Consider the following 22,770-nt stretch of genomic DNA (forward strand, 5'->3'; position numbering starts at 1 on the left):
AAACTGACCAACAACATGTGATATGACACTTGTTCCCTAGTGTTGAGAGAGGTATACCGCGTGTGGCGCCAAATTCAAATATTGTTGCACCTGAATTTCGTTAAGCTAGGTCCAATGCATTCTTCTTGAAGGATTCCATTGCAGCAACTTAAATTTAGTGAGCCATGTTTTTACGTAGCAGCTGCTTATTTTGTAATCGCTTTGAACCGTGATGAAGAGAACAAAAACTCAAATGAAAAGACATGGGAACGAAAACTTTACTCAGATGAGTATGAATTATTCATGTGAAAGTACATTTGATGCCATAATGTATGGAACTCGATTTCTTTTGCATGGCCACCACGGGCACACTTGCAGAAGTCTGGACGCTGTACCCAATTTTCGACAACTTTCAAGGATAAATCGGTCGATACTGCTGCAATTTCACATTCGATATTCGTACGAAGATAATCAATCGTCGCTGGCTTGTTGGCATAGACCATAGACTTGACGTAGTCCCACAGGAAATAGTCTAACGGCATCAAATCGCACGACCGAGATGGCCAATTGACTGGGCAATTTCGGGAGATAACACGCTCACCAAACTAGCGCTAGCGGCAGCAATACTCTTGACACTACGAACACTTGTTTGTCTCACTAGCACGGGAATTATGACGACCATAAATTAGACGTAGCGCTCTTAAAGTTGAGGCCATTCACTCCGAATCTTGGTAGTAAATTTTAATAATCTCGACTCGTTGGATCGTACATCTTTCCATTATGGAATGACAAACCTTCCTGAAGAGAAATGTCAAGACAGCGAAAAAAATATGGCGTCATTTGCTGTCCCTAATGGTCCACTTTTGTAGCGTCCCTATTGAAACACCCGTTAAACGCAAATCGATTTTTCTTAAAGAAAGTCACATATAATCGAGACGAGTTTGAGTTTGTTGAAAAGCCCCATGTCTTTAGTTGCTAATAATACCGTAAGGCGTTCAAATTATCCAAATTTTTATGTTTTTTAACGTTTTTCTTCAAAGCGAAATTATGATCATGGTTTGTCCACCTCTGATCATGGTTTGCCCGGACGCACGAAGGACAACATAAACAAACTGCAGCGTGCTAAGCGACTGCCAACAATGTGGACAAACCAACATCAGCGCATTGGGCAAACCATGATCAGAATTGAGGACATCGGGATGTTTTAATTACAGGATTTAGATGTATGAATCTGATTCAAATGGTGTGCAAGCATAATAATAACATAATAACAGTATTTGTAAGTGTTATAATCCAGAAAAGGTCTGGATTAATTGAAAGTTAGCTCAAATGAGGGGCGATTGACACCAATAGAAGGTAGATTTTATAAACTTTCAAAATATGTGACTTATATGTTTAGAAACATTTGAATATCTGATTTGACACAGGTGCGCTGAACTAGATCATTAAAAAAAGAGGATCATATTTCCGACTGGACAAACCAAAATCATTTACCTTACACAGCTTTAAGCTGAAATTATCCGTCCATATCAATCTTATATTTGGATTTCTCCTGTTTCATAAATTCGTGTCTCGAAATTTCTCTATTATTTTTCAATTGCTTCTGAATTTCTGTCAATCCACATCAATTTTCTATCTATCGTTTATGAGTATCGTATCTCTTTTCCATTATCATTCGAGAGACATCGCTCCCATAAAACATTTAATCTATCTGTAAAGGATAGAGGCGAATGAACTGCAAAATTTAAAGCCTCTTAAAAACAAAGGGTACTTTCGTATTAGCGTCACCGGAGCCGAAATACAATAGATCGAATTTTTGCACTGAAATATAAAAAATTTAACCGGGCAAACGTATGCCGTCCGACGCTCGGTCGGACCTAACTTATGGATCGTCTCCTATGTTTCAAACTAACCGGGCAATCGATGGAACACAGGTTTGTTTACGAAAGGCCGCCGCTTCCGACGGCGGGTCGGCGGCCGACTCGGATTGCGTTCCTGATCCTCGATTGATGGGGACTACGTCCCCATTACGTTGACCTCAGAATAAATTTAACTAAGAAAAAACCAATTCATAATGAAAATTGGGCTCCGGTGGCGTTTATACTTAAATACCCCAAATCCGAAATACGCATTTTCGTAGCACTAAGAAATGAAAAAAACACTCAATACAACAAGGCAACAATAATACAAATAATATTTGAATGCCAGTGCAAACAATAAAAATGCTATCTATTGTATCTCGGCTCCAGTGACGTCTGTAAAGGCCGTAACCTTTCTTCCGGAATTGTTATGACAAATGGCTTAGATTTGTGGTTTGTGTCCAAAGTTTTTGTAACAGGACAACTTTGGATTTTTATTTGACTTGCATTGTATTGTGAAAATTGCGTCAATCATCGATGTCAATAATCCATTCCCCTTGATATTCAAGGGGAATGCGAAAAATTCGTATATGGGGCAACACTGGTTCCTACCGTTGTGTTTGTCTTCATTTTTCTCTTATAACAACTTTTCGCGATTATGCGCGCGCATTCTCCGCTCTCTTGGTGTAGGTGAGTTCCTCCCAGCAACCACTCTCACATGCTCATCGTTCGCTCTTCATGTCTCTGTTTTGTATACATGAGAACTCCTTCCTTTGTATACATACAGTTATTTTGATACAAATGGTCCATCCACGCATCCACCTCCTTGTTCTTCGCCTCGTTTGAATTTTCTTACTTGGCCCAAGCCACATACAGAATGTGGAGTTTCTTATACTTTCAACGCTTCGTTGTCTTTAATGGCGTGTCGTTTCTCGAACGCCCCAATCTTAAAATGGCCGAAAATCGCTCCGCTCTGCTTGTCCGTGTGGTGTGTTGCACTCGAGAAAAGATTCTCCACACCACTGCTGATGCTGCTATCCCCATTGATCCACCTTCATGGGCTATGTCCGTTCGCTGATTCACGCAACTGGTTGACCACCAATATCGTTCACTTTTTGCCGCAGTATTCCCCCCACTAATTTACACAAATCAAACTAATATCCATTATTTTTCTTTGTCTTCGTTCCATTCGCAGCGGATAGAATTCTTTCTTGTCAAGGAGATTACCCATTTCATCACCGACAAGGACTATCACCACCAAAACCAGCATCAGCAGCAAGGTCAGAACGCTGCGGCAGACTTTAACGGAGGACCCTCGTACAATTCGCTCCAGTCGCCGGCGACTCCAACGACACCGCTCACGCCCAAGACATCATTCGCTTCGCACTACCTGTCGCAGCAGTATGTAAACGAAGCCTCGCCATCGTCACCATGCATCGGCACACCATCGGCTTCGGCGGGGACCGGTACTGGCACCACCACCGTGAGTACAGTGCACGGCGTTTCCGGCAGTGAGTACAAGGTGGGTTATTGATTATTTGTACTATAAAAATTGAAGATAATTTCCGAAGAAAATAGTTTGCAGGCTGTATAAGATATGATTCCACTATCAAGAAACAATCGTTTACAATCGCATGCAAAATAGAAAACAAATCTAATTCATGTATTTTCTGTCTCCATCCCCCCACAGAGTAAACCACGCAGCCGCGCGGATGCTATGCTCCAGCGTGTCCGCCAACAGCAACAACAACAACAGCAGCATCAACAGAACTATCATTCATCAAACTTTTCAGCTTCACGTCCGGGCAGTCCGTGCAGTCCAGCACCACCATCACTACTAGCCACACCGAAAGCGGCGGCGATCGGTAACCAATTTCGCATCGATCGAGACAGCCAGAGTCCGGTTCAGCTAGCGAAATCCTGGGGTAAACCGATCTGGTCAACCGAATACGCGGTGCGATACTTCAACAAGGTATTTGAATCGTGCAAAGCGGATGTAGAAGCTCTGACGAAGGAATCTTCGGCGGCAAATCGGAAGGCGACCAATCTCCAACATCTGCGGGGAGATTTCGTTAAGATCGAATCTTTCAAGCGGCAGCACCGACCAGCCTTTCATCTTTTTAAAAAGTGGCCCGTGTTGAATTTGAACGCGAAATCTACCGGCTCACCGTTCGATAGCATTCAGGAGAAGTCAACGGCTGTGACAGCGGGAGCGGGAACTGCGGCGGCTCCAGCGGCCAGCAATAAAACAGTGAAAGACCCGACCGTCACGCCGGTTCCGGAAAGTGTGAAAACAACGACTACCAATGCTACCGCGAAACAGCAAACCCAACAGCAGCAGCAGCAGTGTGGTTATTGTGAGATTTGTCGAATCGATTACGATGTGCTGGCGAATCATTTGGTTGGGCAGGAGCACAGTGCGTTTGTGAACAACGCAAACAATTTTGTGGCATTGGATAAACTAATTGGTGAAGGTGGTGTGAGTTTGGAGACGTTTCTGAGCGAAGCCCAAAAGACCGCAGTGGTCGAAGAAGAGAACGTTCGGAGTGAGCTTTGTGAGAACGATAATATTGTGCAGGTGAAGGAATGTGAGGTTGAAGAAACTATCGAGGATTGTAGCAAACCAGAGGAGTCCAAGGGGACAGAAGTACAGAAAGTTATTAGAACATATACCAGGAAATCAAAAGGTAGGATCATTGAGACTTCCATCGCATGCATGAGTCCTTTGTGTAGTTTCTAAGTACCACTTCCGTAACACGGATTTAACTCCAATTATCTCAAATTATGATAAATTTAAAAAAAGAGAATAATTTACTATCATGGCGATTTACTATCGCTACACCAAACTATTATTCTTAACCTATTAAGATTGTATTGTAGCAAACCCATCTTTCAATCAAAAAATAAAATAATCTTGTTATTTGCGTGTATTTCCTGCTATTGTTCCTGATAGCTGTTAATACTAAGAACCATGCGGAAAGACAGTGCCGAGGGAATGTTGTGAAAAAACACTTAACAATACATATAACGATACCAAAAGGAGCGAAGAACGCAACTCCTTAGGGAAAAATCGGGAAACGGATAAAGGAGTCGATATGCGAATCTTCATAATGCAATATCGAAGATTTGTTTTAACACGTACACTGCCGTTCTACGCATAGTTGTCCCATGTTACTTTTTGTCGATTTTTAGTTTTCTTCATAAAACGTTGTTTTTATGCATAATCTTACGGAGAAAACACAAAAAAAAGTTTATTCCCAACTTTTAAAAAAACAACATCAAGTTCAATTTATCCATGTTGATATTCTATTCATAACTGTCCCACCATGTATTTTTTGTAGATCCATATCGAATAAGTCAGTTCAAGTACAAGAATTTCATGTCAAACTTTCAGTAGGCCTAATGCACTCTTTTCTGGTTTGGAAGAACGAACTAATTCTCAAACAAATAAGAAAAAGTTTAACAGAAGACGTGTACACCTTGTTTTTTTTATCCCATTTATTTTTATTTAAGGCTCATTAGCATTTTAGCTGTAACAGAGCCGAATTTTAATCGTGTACATGTCACATGGTTATCATATCTATAATTAGCATATTACACAGTTGCCATTCGCCAGTATTCCTTCTATACCATTACATATGGTACATTCACACAGTAGCCATTTAGGCATAAGGGTATTCTTTCTGTTCTTCCTTTATCCAGTTGGACCACCGGACAGCGGAGACAGTTGTTTGATCATTGTTGAGTTATTTATAGAACAGTAGCCCGATGTGTCTGACAGAGCAGAGCAGTTGTATGGATGAATCGATCTTATTTCGACCGTGGATCGATCTCCATCGCTGATGATTGTTGCGTGGACGTAGCTATTCTGTAACAACACAAAGATGGTCAATGAGGGCCCTGAGTTTTGAACTCACGATCGATCGCTTATTAAGCGAACGCGCAACCAATGTGGCTACGGAGACCCCCTGTACACCTTGTTAGCGAATGCCTAATAACAATGAGATTTATATACTGCGAAGGTGTTGCAGATCATTCATTTCTTCATAAAACGAGGTTTCTATGTATAATATTTCGGAAGACACAAAAAAAATCATTGTTTGTTCCCAGTATATCAAAAAACAACATCAAGTTCAATTGTACCATGTGGATATTCTAGGCATAACAGTCCCACCATGAATTTTTAAACCCGTAATCAAGCTTAATTGATTTATCACATTTCATTAAACAATAGTATAATGCTTATAAAAAACCCGGTGTATTGCTAAGTTGAAATGCTTAAAGCTTTTGGTAGACAAATATGCGAGAAAACTTTGATTGCGTTTTTCTCAATTGCTGATTTTGGAACATGGGACAACTATGCGTAGTTTTTTAGTTTTAGTTTTTTCAACCGCAAACCAACTTGTTGCCCTTTTTGTAGATCAGAGACATAGGGCCCTATTCCAGGAAACGAGACGAGCAATTCATCCCGTCTCGACTCGGCTTCAGTCACTGTCGAGACGAGCAAATATCCCATTCCAGTACACGAGTTTCATTGAAATGTTTTATTTGGTAGACTGGAGAGACAGTCAGTTTTTCTCGGTATGATCAGTGATATCAGATGAGAAGACATGTTTTTGTTTTGAGAAAAACAACAAACAGTTTTAAAATTAATCAATCGATACTCTTTTCTCAGTGCCAAAATATTAAAAAAACATAACAAAAAGAAATAAGTTTCATATATCTTTTGGTTTCATTGATATTTTTCCTCGAGCATATGGTTTCATCGCTCAGACGTTTTGTTATAATGGATTTATTGGGGACAGTTTGTTCACCTAATCAACGATTTACCAAGAAAAGTTTTAAATCTATATATATGTATTTCCAATAAAGTAGTTGTTTTGAATTGATCATTCTCGTTCAATATGTGAATACCCTTTTCGTGCCGTGTTAATATATTCAAAACAGTCATCTAGCATCCCTGGATATGAGTTCAATGTTTACAATTGGTTGTGTTGTTTGGAAGAGGCCCATTTGAAAATCTGTAAAATCTTGCAATTACTGAATTGAATTTGATGGTTGCAGTTGAAAACATACATTGCTTATGCAATACTAGTTAAGCCGTGAAACAATTTTTGAAGATAAAGGCGGAGCAGAAGAATACCGATGCTTTCAATCAACAAGGTGAACAAACACATCAAACACAAAACGGCGCATATTTGACTTAAATTGGATAACTTTGAGTATGTTAAATAAAGCGTCAAATTTCGAACAGAAATACGACATTTCTTTTTCCCCAACCCTATATATTCAAAACAGTCATCTGGCATCCCTGGATATGAGTTCAATGTTTACATTTGGTTGTGTTGTTTGGAACTAAGACAAGAAGTGACAACTGGCTTCTTACTCTTCTTTCTGCATTTTCGTCGACCAAGTGCTAGATAACAGGAAAGCGAGATGTGAAGGTTGCCAAATGTTATAAAATTTCGGAAGATTATTTTCCCATGAAAAACATGTGTTTTTCGTATCATGTATTTTCTGAGCTGCACATTTTTTTCGTATTAATTGTTCAACCGAATGTCACATATTTCAAACAATAAGTACTTTCCTGTTATTTTGGTATGCAAAAAAATTAAATGTGAAAAATTAAATAGAAAACGTAGATTTGATAGTTGGAGTATGATATTTTATTTATCAAGAGATTATGGGCCTTACCGTTTACACTTCACGATGAAATCAAAATGAACGACACGCCATCAAATTTCGTTTCACGAGTTAAAGAAAATGATGAGTTTTCAGGTGGAATTGAACCTTTTCAAATAGAAATTATTAACTTTTTCGTATCAAATTAGTGTTCAATGTGAATGAAAAACTTCGCTTTCTTCATTTGGTAAAATAATCTCGTACAAAAATTGTATCTGAAGATAATTTTATATTATAATGATAAGTTTTAGTGAGAATTTCGGAAAGTGTATAGAAAATAGCTCAAGTTAGGGTAAGAAAGACGTGCTTCAAGTAAATAAATAACGCCAAGTAAAAATTTTCATTCAGATTTTAACAATTTAAAAGTGCCTTCGGGCCGAGTAGTTAGACTTGTTAAAAACCAATTTCGTATCCATATGTCGATACCGTATTGTTGTCATCGCGGATACAATTCATTTCGTTTTCACCGTGAAGTGTATACAGGAATAAGGCTTTATAATTGAACTTTAATATCGTTCAAACACTAACAGTACTGAAATATTGATAAAATAATACATTTCCAAAATATAACATAGCGTTTATTCAGATTTTTATTTGTTGGTATGTATGCTTTATTCAGGTTCCAACATGATTTATGCTTTACGGTTGGAAAATAATTGAATGTTCGTCTCTGCTAGGCCGCTGCTATTATACTATGCTAGAATGCAAGAAAATCACAAAAAGATGAAGGGTGGAAATTCCGATGCAATGCTTCCCTCTTCAGGGACTGAACACCGGACGTAATAGAAACGAAAACTTACAAAGAATCCATAATAGAAATTTTCGCTAAAATGAAATGTGAATGCAACTATTATTCAATTTTGAATATATTTGGCAACACTGTGAAAATGTTGGAAATCCCATTTTTGTATATTTATCTTTGTCAATTATTTTCCTCATCAACCAATCAAAAGCCGAGTTGCAAGTGGTCCGAGTTTGACAGAAGTGGTGGTCCGGAATCGGCCCCCTATTGTCATGTCTCGTCTCAGGTTTGGAATAGGCCCATTTGAAAATATTCAAAATTTTGCAATTACTGAATTGAAATAGATGATTGCAGTTGAAAACATACATTGCTTATGCAATACTAGTTTAGCCGTGAAACAATTTTTGAAGATAAAGGCGGAACAGAAAAATACCGATGCTTTAAATCAACAAGGTGAACAAACACATCAAAACAAACTAGACGAGTCGACTGATTCATCTACGAGCGCGGCCAAACGATCGTCGAGCTAGACGAGTTACTCGTCTGTTTATAGTCGAGCTCGGCTTATGGAATATGAAAACAAACGAGACGAACGCTCGTCTGCTCGTCTCGTCTTCTGGGATATGGCCTATAATAAGCTTTATTCTTGTTTACGGCCGTATCTCACTTTCGATCAAACAAACATTTTCGGAAAAGACATTCTCGTTTTTGTTCGAATCCGTGAGATCGTAACGTGAAAACATTGATGCAATCGGATGCACTTCAATCTTCCTAAACAATCCAAAACATAGAGCAGTACATGGATATGAGATTATTAGGCCCCGAATTCTTGTTGCTACGTTTTCCATTCAGCTTGCATCAAGAACATTTGCACAATATGAGTGTCGGTTCCCTCTCCCAGAGATATTTATTGCATAAAAAAATAGTCCGAAATTCTACTAGAAAGTAGTCACACATCGTTAAACATCCGGAAACAAAGTTTTTTTTTTCTAACAAAAAGCTAAACGTCAATCTGTAGAGACCGACTCGGCGTTCGAAAACAACAAGAGCTTGTTAGTCCTCTTCGGAAAACGTCCATGCTTCGTGCCCAAAGAGAACAACCGGTTTAATCAGGGTTTCGTACATAGTACACTTCGTACGGGGTCGGAGTTTGTTGGACCTTAAGAATTTGCGGAGTCCATAGTAGGCGCGACTTCCGTTGACTAGGCGTCTTCGAATTTCACGGCTGTTGTTGTTGTCAGTTGTCAGTTATTATCGATCACAACACTATTACCAAGAAGAATTCTGTTACGATCAATCCCTCCTATTTAGTCTAAGACGCATTGATCCCGTAACGTAATCCCCTATCTCTAATACACAGAAAGTAACGCAACCTCGACCCCCCTACCTCCCCCCCACCCTTATCGCGTTACGTAATTTGTGCACAGCGCCTAAGAGACATGTGACTAATGTCAATTTTGAAAGAGAGTAATAGGGAACTGTATTTTCTGCTGGACAAGCCAAGGGTAAAAACATCCTTGAGAAACAGGAACAGGCATTCTGGATTTGTACGGGTATAGAATCAACGTTGCCGCTAACTGCACGGCTGCGTTTCCACAAAACAGGGCAGTGTAAGATTCTCGATCGTTGTTAACTACCTTTGCCTAGACGTTTTTTTGGCCGGAACCAGCTATAACCAGTTTCTGTGTAGGTATTGTACGTACTGCTGTTTCATCCAAGTTGAACATCCGTTCCGAAAATTTCAACACATTGGCCAGCGCTTCTTCTTCGAAATACTCATGAAATTCGTGAAACAGGCTCCTGATTTGTTGCTTGGAAATAGCTGCACGATGCTTTGACAATACGCTTGGCACCCGTTTCAATATTCCTGGATGCCATTTAATGAACCCATTGATCGAATTACGAGCCGGTATCCCGTTCTTAAATGGATTGGAACGGGCTGATTTTCTCACTTAATGTGCTACGCTTAACAGTAATCTCTTTGTGTTCACGGGGAATCCAGCTTTTGTTTCGGCTAACAGCCATTCAACGTCGCCTTCTGTGACATCGAGAACGGTTGCTTTTCCAGGACGTGGTCTGGAATACTTTTCCAAGACCTTCTCGCGCAGTGTTGAATAAGGAATTCCGTGCTTTCGAAAATGAAATCCGGTTCTCGCCATTTTCACAGCGTCTGTTATTTTCGACCTATCCTATTGCATGGTGTCCTTGTTCCAGCCATGTTTATTTTGGTGATAACCGATCGAATTTGCAATGAAAAGATTTAAAAAAAACTATTACTTTCCTGAGATTTTCAATCGTTTACACTTTGTAAATTGATAACTGTGGACAATGCTCTTAGCCACTTTGCTAAGGAAAACAACAAAAATGGCGGATGACAGGTCGACGAACGATATTAGCTGAAATTTATATCGTTAAGCTTAACTAATAGTACTTTGTTGCCAATTTTTCATATAATTATAGTTTTACAAGTATACACAAACATAATTTATCAGGAGAAATAAGATAGCTAGTGTGAAAGACAGTATTTTATGTCAAGTGGTTGGAATTATGCACTGGCGATATAAGGGAGCTTCACGGTACTTACTCTAACTCGACTAGCATTAAAATTATTTCAATATATTCGCAAAAATTTTATTGTAGAAAATCCCTCGCAGAAAAAGAATATGTTCAATATTCTTTGCAGAAAACTTGATACATAGGGATGTTCATTCTATACGGAAAATTTAATCATAGTTCATTATTTTTATGTAAAGATGTGTTTGTTACTCCCTAAAATTAATCTTTTATTAGCTTCAAGCACACATGCAGTTTCTCCCAGTTTCATATTCGCAAATAAAGAGCCGAATATCCGGCCAAACTACTATCCGTTTCATTACTACTCTTTAGTACAAACATTTGGAAGTACCAAGGGACGGGCCAATAGATGAATGCTTGAACTGAGTGAGGGACGCGGACTTTCGTCAATATTTATAGATTTTTGTGTATGAGTCCCAAACATCATACACACATGATGGGTCAACTATAAGAGCCCGCCGGGCCACACGCGGGCCGCAGGTTGAGTATCGCTGGATCAGACGATCCTCCCATATGAGGAAGAAGGTGAACAGCTAAACAGTTAATTTCATTAGTCAGGCAAACATTTGCTTCGATTTCTAACTGAACAACCTTTCGAGCGTAGAAACTCATTCCCTTGATATTGCTGAAAAACAATTCTAACGCTATTTTTACCCATTCCAGATAAAAACCCATCGGGTTCAGCACCGGCAGCATCTTCTCCCAGCAGGGCAGCGCCTGGGTTACGTAATTACGCTGGCCGGAAGGGGCCAGCATCGGCAGCAACAAAACTAAACCCTACATCGTCAACCCCGACATCATCATCATCATTCACTGTCGCGGCCGGAGCGCAAATGTTTGGACGACGCTCAGCGATCCATCATCATCCCCATAACACACTGAATCATCACAACCATCAGAAAGCGAAGGCGGCCAAACTCGTGCAACAGGCAATCATCAACAGTGCGATCAGTGCTTCCGAATTAGCGACAGCGGCAGCAATAGCGAAGCAGCAGGAAAAGCACCATCAGCAGCAGCAGCAGCAACAGAAAAAGGAGGAAGAGTTGGCAGCCGAGGACAAGCATTCGGCGCCTGCAGTAGTGGCAGCCGAGGAGATGAAAGTGCTCAGCAACAGCAGTAGTACCAACGAGAAGGAGAAAGAGCGCCAGTCGAAGCGTAGTGCAGCGGACAGAATGGGATTGAAGGGGTCTACCATCAAGCCGGAGCATCACTCGGTCGAGTTGATGGAGTGCGAGGGTTTGGATCCGAAGAACACCAAACGCATCAGCTTGGGGCTAAGGCAGAATCCGAAGCGGGCTAATTTGAACGAAGATTTCACCAGTCTGCTAGATGAGACGCTGGAACCGATGCGTAAGCCACGCATTCGGAGAGAATCGGCAAAGCGAATCAACTACTCAGAACCACGAGAGGATGAAATCGCGTCCCAGGAAGAGATCATGCAAAGTATTATTGATAGTACGGCAATCGAAGCGGGTGAGACGGCCAGCGGTAGAAAAAAAGGACGCGCAAAATCAGTGGATGTAAAAATACGTGGTATTCAGTGGCGTGCACCGTCTCCGCAGTCCCGACCTCCGGTCAAATCTCCCCTGCTCTATAAAGTAATTGAAGATCCAAAGTCGAAGAGTAAAAAGAACACTTCCCCCACTAAGGAATCCACTGCCAGTGGCAGTCCTAGTAAAACAAATAAAAATGGAATAATCGTAAAGATTCGGAGGGTTCGGCAGTCGGAGCTTAGTTTGCTAAATGACGAAGCGGAGAATTTCATGTTTCCCAAGAAGGATGAGAGTTCCGACGAAGAGACGGATGAAGATCGACAAACCACCTCGGAGCTGGCTTCCGGGGAGTACTCCCAGGAAATCTTGAGCAGTGATATTGAACAGCGAAATTCCAGCATGCGAAAGTCTGCTGGAACACCTGGTCCAAACAGCAGAAAACGAACACCTGCTCCCAGTAAACTTCCGACAGATTCTCCTAGTAAAAAGAGTGCGAAAATTGTCGATCGGAGCTCTGCAACCACTCCGGTGCCAGGAGGAAGGGGAGGACGTCGTGGCAGCCGTGGACCGGCAGCGCTTCTCCAAGACAACGCTGAGTATTACAAATTTCCTGATCCGGGATCCAGGTTGCGATTTCCGGAAGCCCCCATCCAGCCAGACCCCGCAGTAGAAGACAATGAATCAAACACAGCATCGTCGTCAGTAGCGACAGCAAGCGACAACAACAATCGCAGCAAAAAGCGCAGTGGTGGCGGTAGTAGAAGAAGCACTCGTGCGGTTACACCAGCTCCGGCTACGGTGACCAGCAAGGAGAAACAGCGGCGACGGCAACAGCAGCAGCAAGAAAAAGACGTCCCGTTGACTACCAGGTCAGCACCTGGTTCTCCCTGCCACAATCACCACCAGCAGGAGGACGGAGAGGAAGAGGAGGACGAGCTGAAGCAAGAGCTGTCACTACCTACGAGCTGTGGTCAAATCATTGCCAACAAGGGGAAGGAGGATGGGATGGGGGTGTTCAAATGGAGCAATTTCAATAGGAACTGTAAGCAAATTGAACCATATCGGTTCGCGTTCGAGCGGGTTCCCTCGCTGGAACCGTGGTACGAGACGTTCCAGCGCCAGGACGAGAGCTGCGAGAAGATGTACGAGTACTTTGGGAATACTGGTGAGTTTTGCACTATTGTATTATGTTCGAATTGGAGACAGTATAATGTAATTCGTTCCTTTTGATGCGATGTTTGAGAGAAGAATATCTCTAAAATTTCTCTTCCGAATGCCGAGATCGTTATTGCTCTTCGATCTTAAAATTTAAAATTCGTAGCATTCCTCCTTCCCAGCCACTATTGAGAGGTTATTTGACAGACTGGCATTATCAATCTTTCCCAAAAGGCTGGTGTCATACTTTCCGTTCTTTTAGACCACCGTCTGCTTTAGGAGCTCATAAGTTCGTTTGTTTTCGGTGGATTCCGGTAACTAGCATCGAGCATGAGCCGTTGACAAATCAGTCCATTCAATTTTGTATCCGCTTTGCATTCATACGAGGACACATTTAGGAATCCTTTCACATACGCGATCACAACTCTTGACCCGTAGACTGCTCATCCAGAAAGTCACTTCAAGGGGGTCGCCAGGTTGACCCTTGCGACACTCTCTTTTCTCAGTCTCCCCACAACTAATGGCAAAGCTTATATACGACTAAACTGGTACATTCGTAGGTGTTCCAAACGTGTAAGTTACTTCCTCCACAGACAGGCTCTGTTCGGGAGGCTTTGATACATCCGCTGTATGACCGACTTCCAGTGTGTACCGATTTCGCAGGTCACGTTAACCCGCTCTAAAGAATATTCGTAAAGGACAACTGTTGCAACTGTTGCACAGTTCGCAAACCAATGTTTTTTATGAATAAATCTCACAGTTTCCCACCCTGTGGCCATCCTCACTGCATATTGGTCAAGGCTTCAAGAGCGAAGTAACCTCACTCGCGTTCCCGATCCAGGTTCTTCGTGAACCTAACGAACTTCTGCGCTGGTTCAACGAGCTTTCGTTTGTACTGGACCTAATCCAGCCTTATGAATGCGGGTAGTTGCTCTATGACCTCCTCAAACAATGTAGGATTGTGTTCAAAGAAATTATGGATCCCATAATTGTTGGACCGTCAACCTAAAATTCTTCAACGTGGTCTAAATGCTTTGGCTTGGGTAATTCCTTAAGTTCTTAATCAGAACTTCTGATTCTTCCCAGAGGCGACGCGACGTTTCCATGATTTGGGATTTGATCGTTCGAGCATGCCTTCAGTCACTTGATCGCCATGATATTTTTGAATAAAATTGGGCTCTTTTGACACTAGTCGTGCTGCGACTTTTCTCATATATCGTCGTTCGGTGCACTTGCCAAAAATACCAACAACGATATATCGTTGCGCCTCCGTTGGGGCCTTATTGTACTCATCACAAGAGGTCTGTGTTCCAAATTAACTTTATAAAATGCTAAAATGGTTCATATTCGATGCAACAAAAGTGAAAAAATGGTTATTAGATTTAACTTCGTGTTATATTTTATGCTGATTTGTGTCGGGGGTCTGTATATGTTAAGACGCGTTCACATTGCGCCAATCGGAATCAGTTATCAACCTTATGTGCCCGGTGAAGCCGAATAAGTGTAGACGTGCCGTCCGGGCTTGCCGACGTGCCGAAAACCGATTCGAATCATGCCGAACCCAACCCGAAATCACTTTTGTACGATTTTTGTATGTCTTATGTTCATGTTATTCTTATGATTTTCAACAAATCAAGACAAAAACAAAATTTCAATGTTTCATTAATTCGAATAGTTTTATTCTTCCTTTGTTTCCAAATATGCTGCTTTTTATATTTTGTAAATATCACTTCTACTTTCGTTTTTACGAGCATTTTCGCAAACCTCTGCTAATTCACCGATTCGGTCCGGTATTCTTCGCCTAGGCATGTTTTTTTTCGCCGGTACTTTGCACATTCTCTTGGTTCCCAGCCTAATATGTTGCTTTGGTTGATCCGAATAAGTCTTGACTCGCCTTCGTCGCCTTTAGTCTCTCAAAATTTCTCCATAATGTGTTGATCATAAACTAATATCAATCAACTTTCATGGATCAACTATTTAGTCGACGATTTCTCGCCGCTACGTATGCAATACCGAGTTTGTATAATCACATGACTTACAAATACATAACTTTGAAAATTCGTGGTCATTTGATGAAATCTTCAGCCACCGCGCATCCAAATATACTTTTTCGCAATTACGTACCGTCTATTGGTTGAGAGTCCCCGTTCACACAATCACATCGCTTATCGCAGTGAATCCTGATTATTATCTCCCCCCACTAACAACTATCCCTCCCATGATAATCGCCAGGGAACTACGCTATAGAGGCGACCCTTCTGGCTTTCGGGCTGCGAATATCTTCCCTTCCCCTGGTGACTGCAATAGCATGGCCGGCGTCGTTATTGACAATTTAATGTTCGAATCGCCGAAACTTGTACAATGAGAATGCATAGCTACTCCTAAGCGCCATTCAGTGTATTCTTTGTCCAATATCGCTGGTTCAGGTCAATTTTTCACCTAACACTGGAAAATCGTTGAGGTGCTCCAGAGATGCATACGCGTTTTGCATCCGCAAAGGAAAACATTCTCTGGGTTCATTCTTTGCTGATTTCGCCATTACCATTTTAATGTTCTTAGGCCAGTGGATAGGAAGTCATGCCGTTAAAGATGCCAACATATTTTTATTCTCCTTCATCGTGGAGAATCTTCATGGCTGATCCATTGTCATCGACATCTTTTATTTAGCATTTTTTTAGCGCTGCTACTCTCAACTGAATCATCGCTCAAGATGTTCGTACACTCCCGCTAATTTCATAGAGGTTTCGCAGATCATTGTATTTCAGGAAACCGCACAGGAAATGTTCGACGGAGTTGTTAATTTGGCAGTGGTCGCAGAGTAGACAAAAACAAGGAGAAAGGTCCTCGGTTGAACCCGTGTGAGGCCGAACAGTGACCGGTTCTCAGTCTGGACAGGATTCATTTTATTTTTTTTTACATCATCGAACCAGGCAATCGAGCCCTTGGCTTATCTGAGGAATTGCCCTCTGTCTGTGGCACCTCCTGAGTGAAAAATGGTCCGATGTGATCGATTCCGGCAAATCGGTTGGCCACTTCATTTCCTGCGATGCCGCTGTTTCTACGTGGGCACGGTGTCGGCCAATAGGTACCTCCTGATGATCAGTACCCATGGATGTTTGGACCTGGTCACACTGATGGCGTGCAGCGATGTGTTGATAAATTCAGCGGGGTGCGTTTGCTGATGCACTGAAATAAAATTATTCGCGGCGAACGGCTCGAACATCTTGAATAAGAATACCGAGTCGTCGAGTTTAAGCGCAGACAGAGTCTGTCGGCTGTGTTGATTGTAAAAGGCAGAAGACAATCCGTATTCCCTTGTTATAGATCGGTGCCAGAACTATTGGAGGCTTGTCTCCGACCAAACACGTTAGCTCGAGGCCATAGGTGAGGCGGCTGCTGATGATAGCTTTGGTTATCCGTAGCCGGATCTTTCTGTTGTTGCTCCGGTGCGGGTTCGGTCCGGTCCTGTCCGGTGCATGGCCGCCTACCGGTCGATGGCGTTGGTAGTTGTCTGTATCCTGATGCGTAATATCCTGTGGGTGTCAACCAATGCCAACAGAAGAAGGCTATTCATGGTGACGAGAAGGTGGGTAACGGCAGGAACAGAACCTTGAGGTACTCCTGCCAAAGGTTAGGCGTGTGGCGAAGTTCTTGGTGAAGTGAAGTAGTTTACCATCAACACCTGCCAGAGTTTCCGGCACTAACGGGATCCATGTTCTGTCGAACGCCTTTTCCAGGTCCAGTGTTACCATCTCCATGTGCTGACGGTTCCTGTTGGCTTCAGCTATCACGTTTCCAAGATTCGCGAAGTGGTGGTAGGTGCCTATACCCGGCCGGAAGTGCGAACTGCTGATAGTCCAACTTTCTGTTTTCGGACAGAAACTGCACCAAAAGTACGCATTGGTTTTTGTTGATATACTCCAGAAAACCACTCCAATTGTTTAAATTCGCATTCTGGATTGACCGCTGACCCTGATGTGTTGCAATCGATACCTATCCATTGCAGCTTCCTTCATCGTGTCTCCGACTAGTAGTCGTTTGGCCGTACGCCGAAACTTCCTTCGTTTCTTAACCTCCCAGTGCTTTTCGTTTTTAGGATGGAGGATACGGCCGCCTCCATGATGGTTTTGTTGAAAGTGTCAATGGTGATTGGATTGTTCTCTAGATAGCAAGAAGTCGGGGAATGTTTGATAGGCTATCTGGTCAACTTTTTCCAAGATCCATCTGGGTCTGTGCATCGTGGGCGACGGTGGGTCGTTAAAGCTAATGGTTATCGGGCGATCGTCGCTGCCATGAAGGTCATCGGCTTTGTCCCATCCTAGCCTACCCGCCTGGTCGAGACTGGCTGTTGAAATATCAATGTACGTAGCTCACGGAAATTCTAGAGTCTCGATACTTTTCGAACAGGCCTCGTATCACTACTTTTATAACACCCCTTAGCTGCTGTTCTACGTATAGTTGTCCCATGTTCCAAAATTAGCAACTGAGAAAAACGCAATCACAGTTTTACCGCATATTTGTCTACCAAAAGCTTTAAGCATTTCAATTTAGCAATACACCGGTTTTTTTTATAAGCACTATACTATTGTTTAATGAAATGTGATGAGATCCCCTCACTGAATCAATCAAGCTTGATTACGGGTTTAAAAATTCATGGTGGGACTGTTATGCCTAGAATGTCAACATGGGACAATTGAACTTGATGTTGTTTTTTGATATACTGGGAACAAACAATAATTTTTTTTTGTGTTTTTCCGAAAGATTATGCATAGAAACATCGTTTTATGAAGAAATGAGTGATCTGAAACACCTTCGCAGAATATAAATCTCATTGTTATTAGGCATTCGCTAACAAGTTGTACACGTGTTCTGTTAAACTTTTTCTTATTTGTTTGAGAATTAGTTCGTTCTTCAAAAAAAAAAGAGTGCATTAGGCCTGTTCAAAGTTTGACATGAAATTCTTGTACTTGAACCGATATGGATCTAAAAAAAAAGAAATGGTGGGACAGTTATGAATAGAATACCAACATTGGACAATTGAGCTTGATGTTGTTCTTTTAAAAGTTGGGAATAAACTATATGTTGTTTTGTGTTTTTCCGTAAGATTATGCATAAAAACAACGTTTTATGAAGAAAAATGAAAATCGTCAAAAAGTAACATGGGAAAACTATGCGTAGAACGGCAGTTAGATTGATGCAATATAGGCGACTAGGATCGTACCTTTTGAGTCAGACGGTTGTAGTAACGTTCTTCCAAGCCAAATGGCGTTGGCTGCTTAAGTGGTGGCTAATTGGCCTTTTTCAAGGCTAGAAGCGACTAAGTTTTGTAGGAACATAAGTATAATTATATAATAGTAACATTCATCGTTTGAGCAATACTCTGACGTCGAGTATTGATATCGGGAACATGCAAAGCGAACATAAAAATTTAGAATAATGTGTTACATATTTTAACGTTCTCTCTTACACCTCAATTCCCTTTTTCAAATACTATGAACAATCATTTCAATGCCTTGGAACGATATATCATACATTTCAACCATCCATTTGCAACGATAGGACACACGTATTTTCTGAGCAGCGCTTCCATTCATACGAAAATGTGGGAAAATTGATCGATGAATGGCGTATAGAAGCCTCAGAAAAAAATCAGAAAATTGAATTTCAGTGATACTGAATTTATCATTATCCGTTGAGTTATATAGAATGTTTTCATCGAGAAACATACTTAATTGACGATTTTCCTATGAATATGAACCAGATTGGCTTTTTACGCTCGGGAAACTGATTAATGTCTGAACCCAATGAGTATACTGCCGTGATCTCGCAAAGTGACGCAAGCGACAAAATTGACATTTTACTTTTTATGTTATAAATCGATAAAGAATACCAAATCCTTTCAAACGACTGCGAAGTTTTATAGAAATGTGGAAAAATGACCCTGTAAAAGCTTCAAAACGGAATGGCTTAAGCGCCATTTCCACTGTGATGTGGCGCAAGCACCATTTCCCTTATAATGTGACGTAATTTGGAATCTGATGCGATATGATTTTTAATCCGTTCTGATGGCATAGAATGAATGAGAAGGGACAAAACATTTCAAATAACAACATCAATCAAGGGAAAAAGCATCTTAACGATGTTCACTTACTTCACTTGCTCAATGTCTTTTTCGGATGAATTGAAGCTGAGAGTTGGGTAATGTCTAAAATCTCCATCGAAACGTATCTTATAACAAAACTCAGAACATCCTCGCGTAAACTGTATTTGCTTTACATCGGATAATTTCGGACGGCATTATCTTATTCAACACGGATGTTTTCAATTGCATTTGGATTGGAATAGAAGATGCTGTCAATAGTTATTACAATCGGTTTCTCAACTACGTTGGCCCGCTCGACACACGCTACAAAGACGGAAAATGTGCAGAACTCTTCTCTCTGATGCCTCTTGCTCCACTCAACGGTGGCATGTTGTAGAAAATATTTGGAAACAGATTCTCCCATACTTTGATGGATGAACGCCAATCGGTTTGGAAACAGCGATTAAAATTTGCTGTTTCCACAACAAACTGGCGTTGGTAACATAGCTTAAATAATACTGCATTTTTTCAAAAATCGAGCCGATGGCAAGGTTTTCCATCAATTGTACACAATTTGTACAGATCAGATTTTCGTAATGTACGCGTATGCTGATTATACATGCAATTTTGCGAAAAGTCTCGTACTGAAAATTTCTCCCTCTGGCGCTTGCGTCACTTTGTGAGATTACGGCAGTATAGGACATACCGAAACAATATTGTTAGAGAAACGGAGCAAATATATTTTATTGGTGGCAATATAGTTTCCATTGCCTTATAATAGGTTGAAGAATAATACGTTACCGACACGCGAAATAGCGAGAACAATAATGATTACCAGACCGCGTGTTTAGCACCTGTCCAGCAATACAGAGACGAAATGCGAGCTTTACCTTCAAAAATACTTCATTGCAAATATCACCAGAAGCTAATGTAACTTACGGTTTTCTTTTCTCCCTTAGCATACCGGAAACTGCCATACGAGATGGGGCCGCTGCCTGCGCTGCAGCAAAACTGTTGCATTCTCAACTATCGCATTAAGTCGAAAGCACCAGAGTCAAGTATACCAACCACCACAACAAACAACAGTAGTAATAGTAGCACCGGCAGTAGTAGTAATGGCGGTAGTTGTGGTGTTACTGCAACCACTGCCACTCCTGCGACCGAAGGCACCACAACGACAGCGAGATCACCGCCGACGACTGCTCCAATCTCCGGCGCAGCAGCACCTAACACCACTGACATCGTAATAGATCAGTCGCTATCGTTGCCACTGAAGAAGCGAAAACTACTTATAGAATCGGAACGCCCTCGGAAGAGTCCCCGGGAGCACGCCTCCACGCTAGCCATTCTCGGTCTTCTGCAGCAGCAACAGCAGCATAATCGACGGAGAACGATCAGCGCATGTTCGAGCATTCCATTCATCACTCAAACCAGCCTTCTTCGACCACCGAGTCCATTGTATAGTCCCAAGAAACAGGAACAGCAGCAGCCGCAGCAGGAGGCGGATTCGGCGCTTGGGGATGAAATTCGTTCTTCCTGTGGGAGCGACCCAGTCACTGAGAAAGAGGTCGTGGAACCCCCGGAAAGTGGGGGTAGTGGTGGTGCCAGCAGAATAAAATTCGATCCACCGGTGATCCAGGATTCTTACATAGACTACAAGATGATGTGCCAACAGCTGGAGGAATTTTTAAGTGAGAAGGGCACATGCGATCCGATGGAGGAAGATGATGTGTTCTTTGGGCTTGAAGTTCCGCCAGTCGCTAAGACTGTATCGATTGGGGAAGTGGGAGCGGAGGCACCCATCAAGCGTGATCTTCTCGATATCGTGCAAGCCTGTGATAAAGAACCACCCCTTAGCTTGAAGTTGGTCAGCCGCCATGAAAGCATCGTGCGGAAGATTGTTCAGTACGACCGGAGGCCTCGGGCTCTTAGCTCTATTTCGATCAAGTCATTCGATGGGGGAGGATCCGGTTTCGGGATATTCAGGAAACGTATCAACAGGACAGGGTGGCCAAATGCGAAGAAGCGTATTGTCACTAGGAAGCAGCAACTTTTGCTGAAGGTGAAACGTGAGGAGGGAGGCGAGAATGTTAAGATGGAGGAAGGCGGGGATGAGTTACGAAACTCGCCGACGGAGGAATCTCAGAATAGTGGATCTGTGGAGCAGATTAAGGTGGAACATGAGGATGAGAACGAAGAGGAGGAAGATGACGAGTTTGAAGATACAATGACCATGATCGATGATGAGGACCCCCAAGGGGACAAGATTGATCAGCTAATGACGGAGGACGAAGAAGATCTAGTGACGCCAAAGAAGGCAGTTGATGGTGAGTATGTTGGAACGGTTACACATATCAAAACTAATACTTTTGATCCTGTTGAGTGTGAATCACTGCGCCCATTATTTTGAACTATTGTGGTATGCCTCATTTTTTCTACTATGCCTCAGTTTATCTATTGTTAGTGATGAAGGACTAGACTGAAAGCTATAGCGAGATAGGTGCCAATCAGGAATAATCCGTTTGATGAAATTTATAATCCTGATCGGCGACGCAAATCAGACTTTCCCGGGTTCCGGAATAGTCTTATCAAGGTGATGAAGTCTGCGTCTTGTTAGAGCAATCGCAGAGCAAATGTTTCGAGGTTTCGCTTTCGGCATTATGAAAACGACAAATATCATCTTGTAATAAACATATGTTTCTAAGATGGCATTTGCTCGGACAGTGTCCTGTTATAAGACCAGTGAATGTGCTGAAGGCTTTCTTGTTAAGACTCAGCAATTGTTGAGTAATTTTAATACACGGCGTGAAATTTTTTTTGACTGGTTAAGTTGTACAGTTGGCCGTCGCTTCCCGATCTTCCCATTTCTTCAGCTCACTTTTCAACACACATTCAGAAATTCCACAGAATGGTTCTAAATCAGTGAAGGGTGAGCTTGAGCCGCGTCTTGCGAGTTCATCTACTTGTTTATTTCTCTGTACATCGCAATGGCCAGGAATCCAGAACAGTTGTACCAAATATATCTGATTTAGTTACCACTCTCCATAACTCGATACCTCCCTAACACGAAGGTCTCTTGTATATCGAGTTAGGGAGAGTTCATTGTATAGTTAAAATTCTGGTCAAAGGATGAAATGTAGAAAATTGTTTATATTTTCATTAAAAATACAAATTTTTTTGAACAAAAATTACGCTGAAATAAAA

General features: G+C 41.7%; 1 protein-coding gene across 3 annotated transcripts in view; it reads left to right on the forward strand.

Annotated features, from left to right (window-relative positions):
* The window catches only part of LOC129764885 (protein chiffon-like), a 68,707-nt gene that overhangs the window by 38,172 nt on the left and 7,765 nt on the right, over window positions 1–22,770 (forward strand). For all 3 annotated transcript variants that reach the window (XM_055764444.1, XM_055764446.1, XM_055764447.1), the window contains 4 exons: window positions 3,034–3,360; window positions 3,529–4,525; window positions 11,500–13,494; window positions 20,526–21,893. In XM_055764444.1, coding sequence (XP_055620419.1) covers window positions 3,034–3,360; window positions 3,529–4,525; window positions 11,500–13,494; window positions 20,526–21,893 — 4,687 coding nt within the window. The remainder of the gene's footprint in view (window positions 1–3,033; window positions 3,361–3,528; window positions 4,526–11,499; window positions 13,495–20,525; window positions 21,894–22,770) is intronic.

The sequence above is a fragment of the Toxorhynchites rutilus genome, chromosome 2 (genome assembly GCF_029784135.1).
Source record: "Toxorhynchites rutilus septentrionalis strain SRP chromosome 2, ASM2978413v1, whole genome shotgun sequence".
NCBI classification, from domain to species: domain Eukaryota; kingdom Metazoa; phylum Arthropoda; class Insecta; order Diptera; family Culicidae; genus Toxorhynchites; species Toxorhynchites rutilus.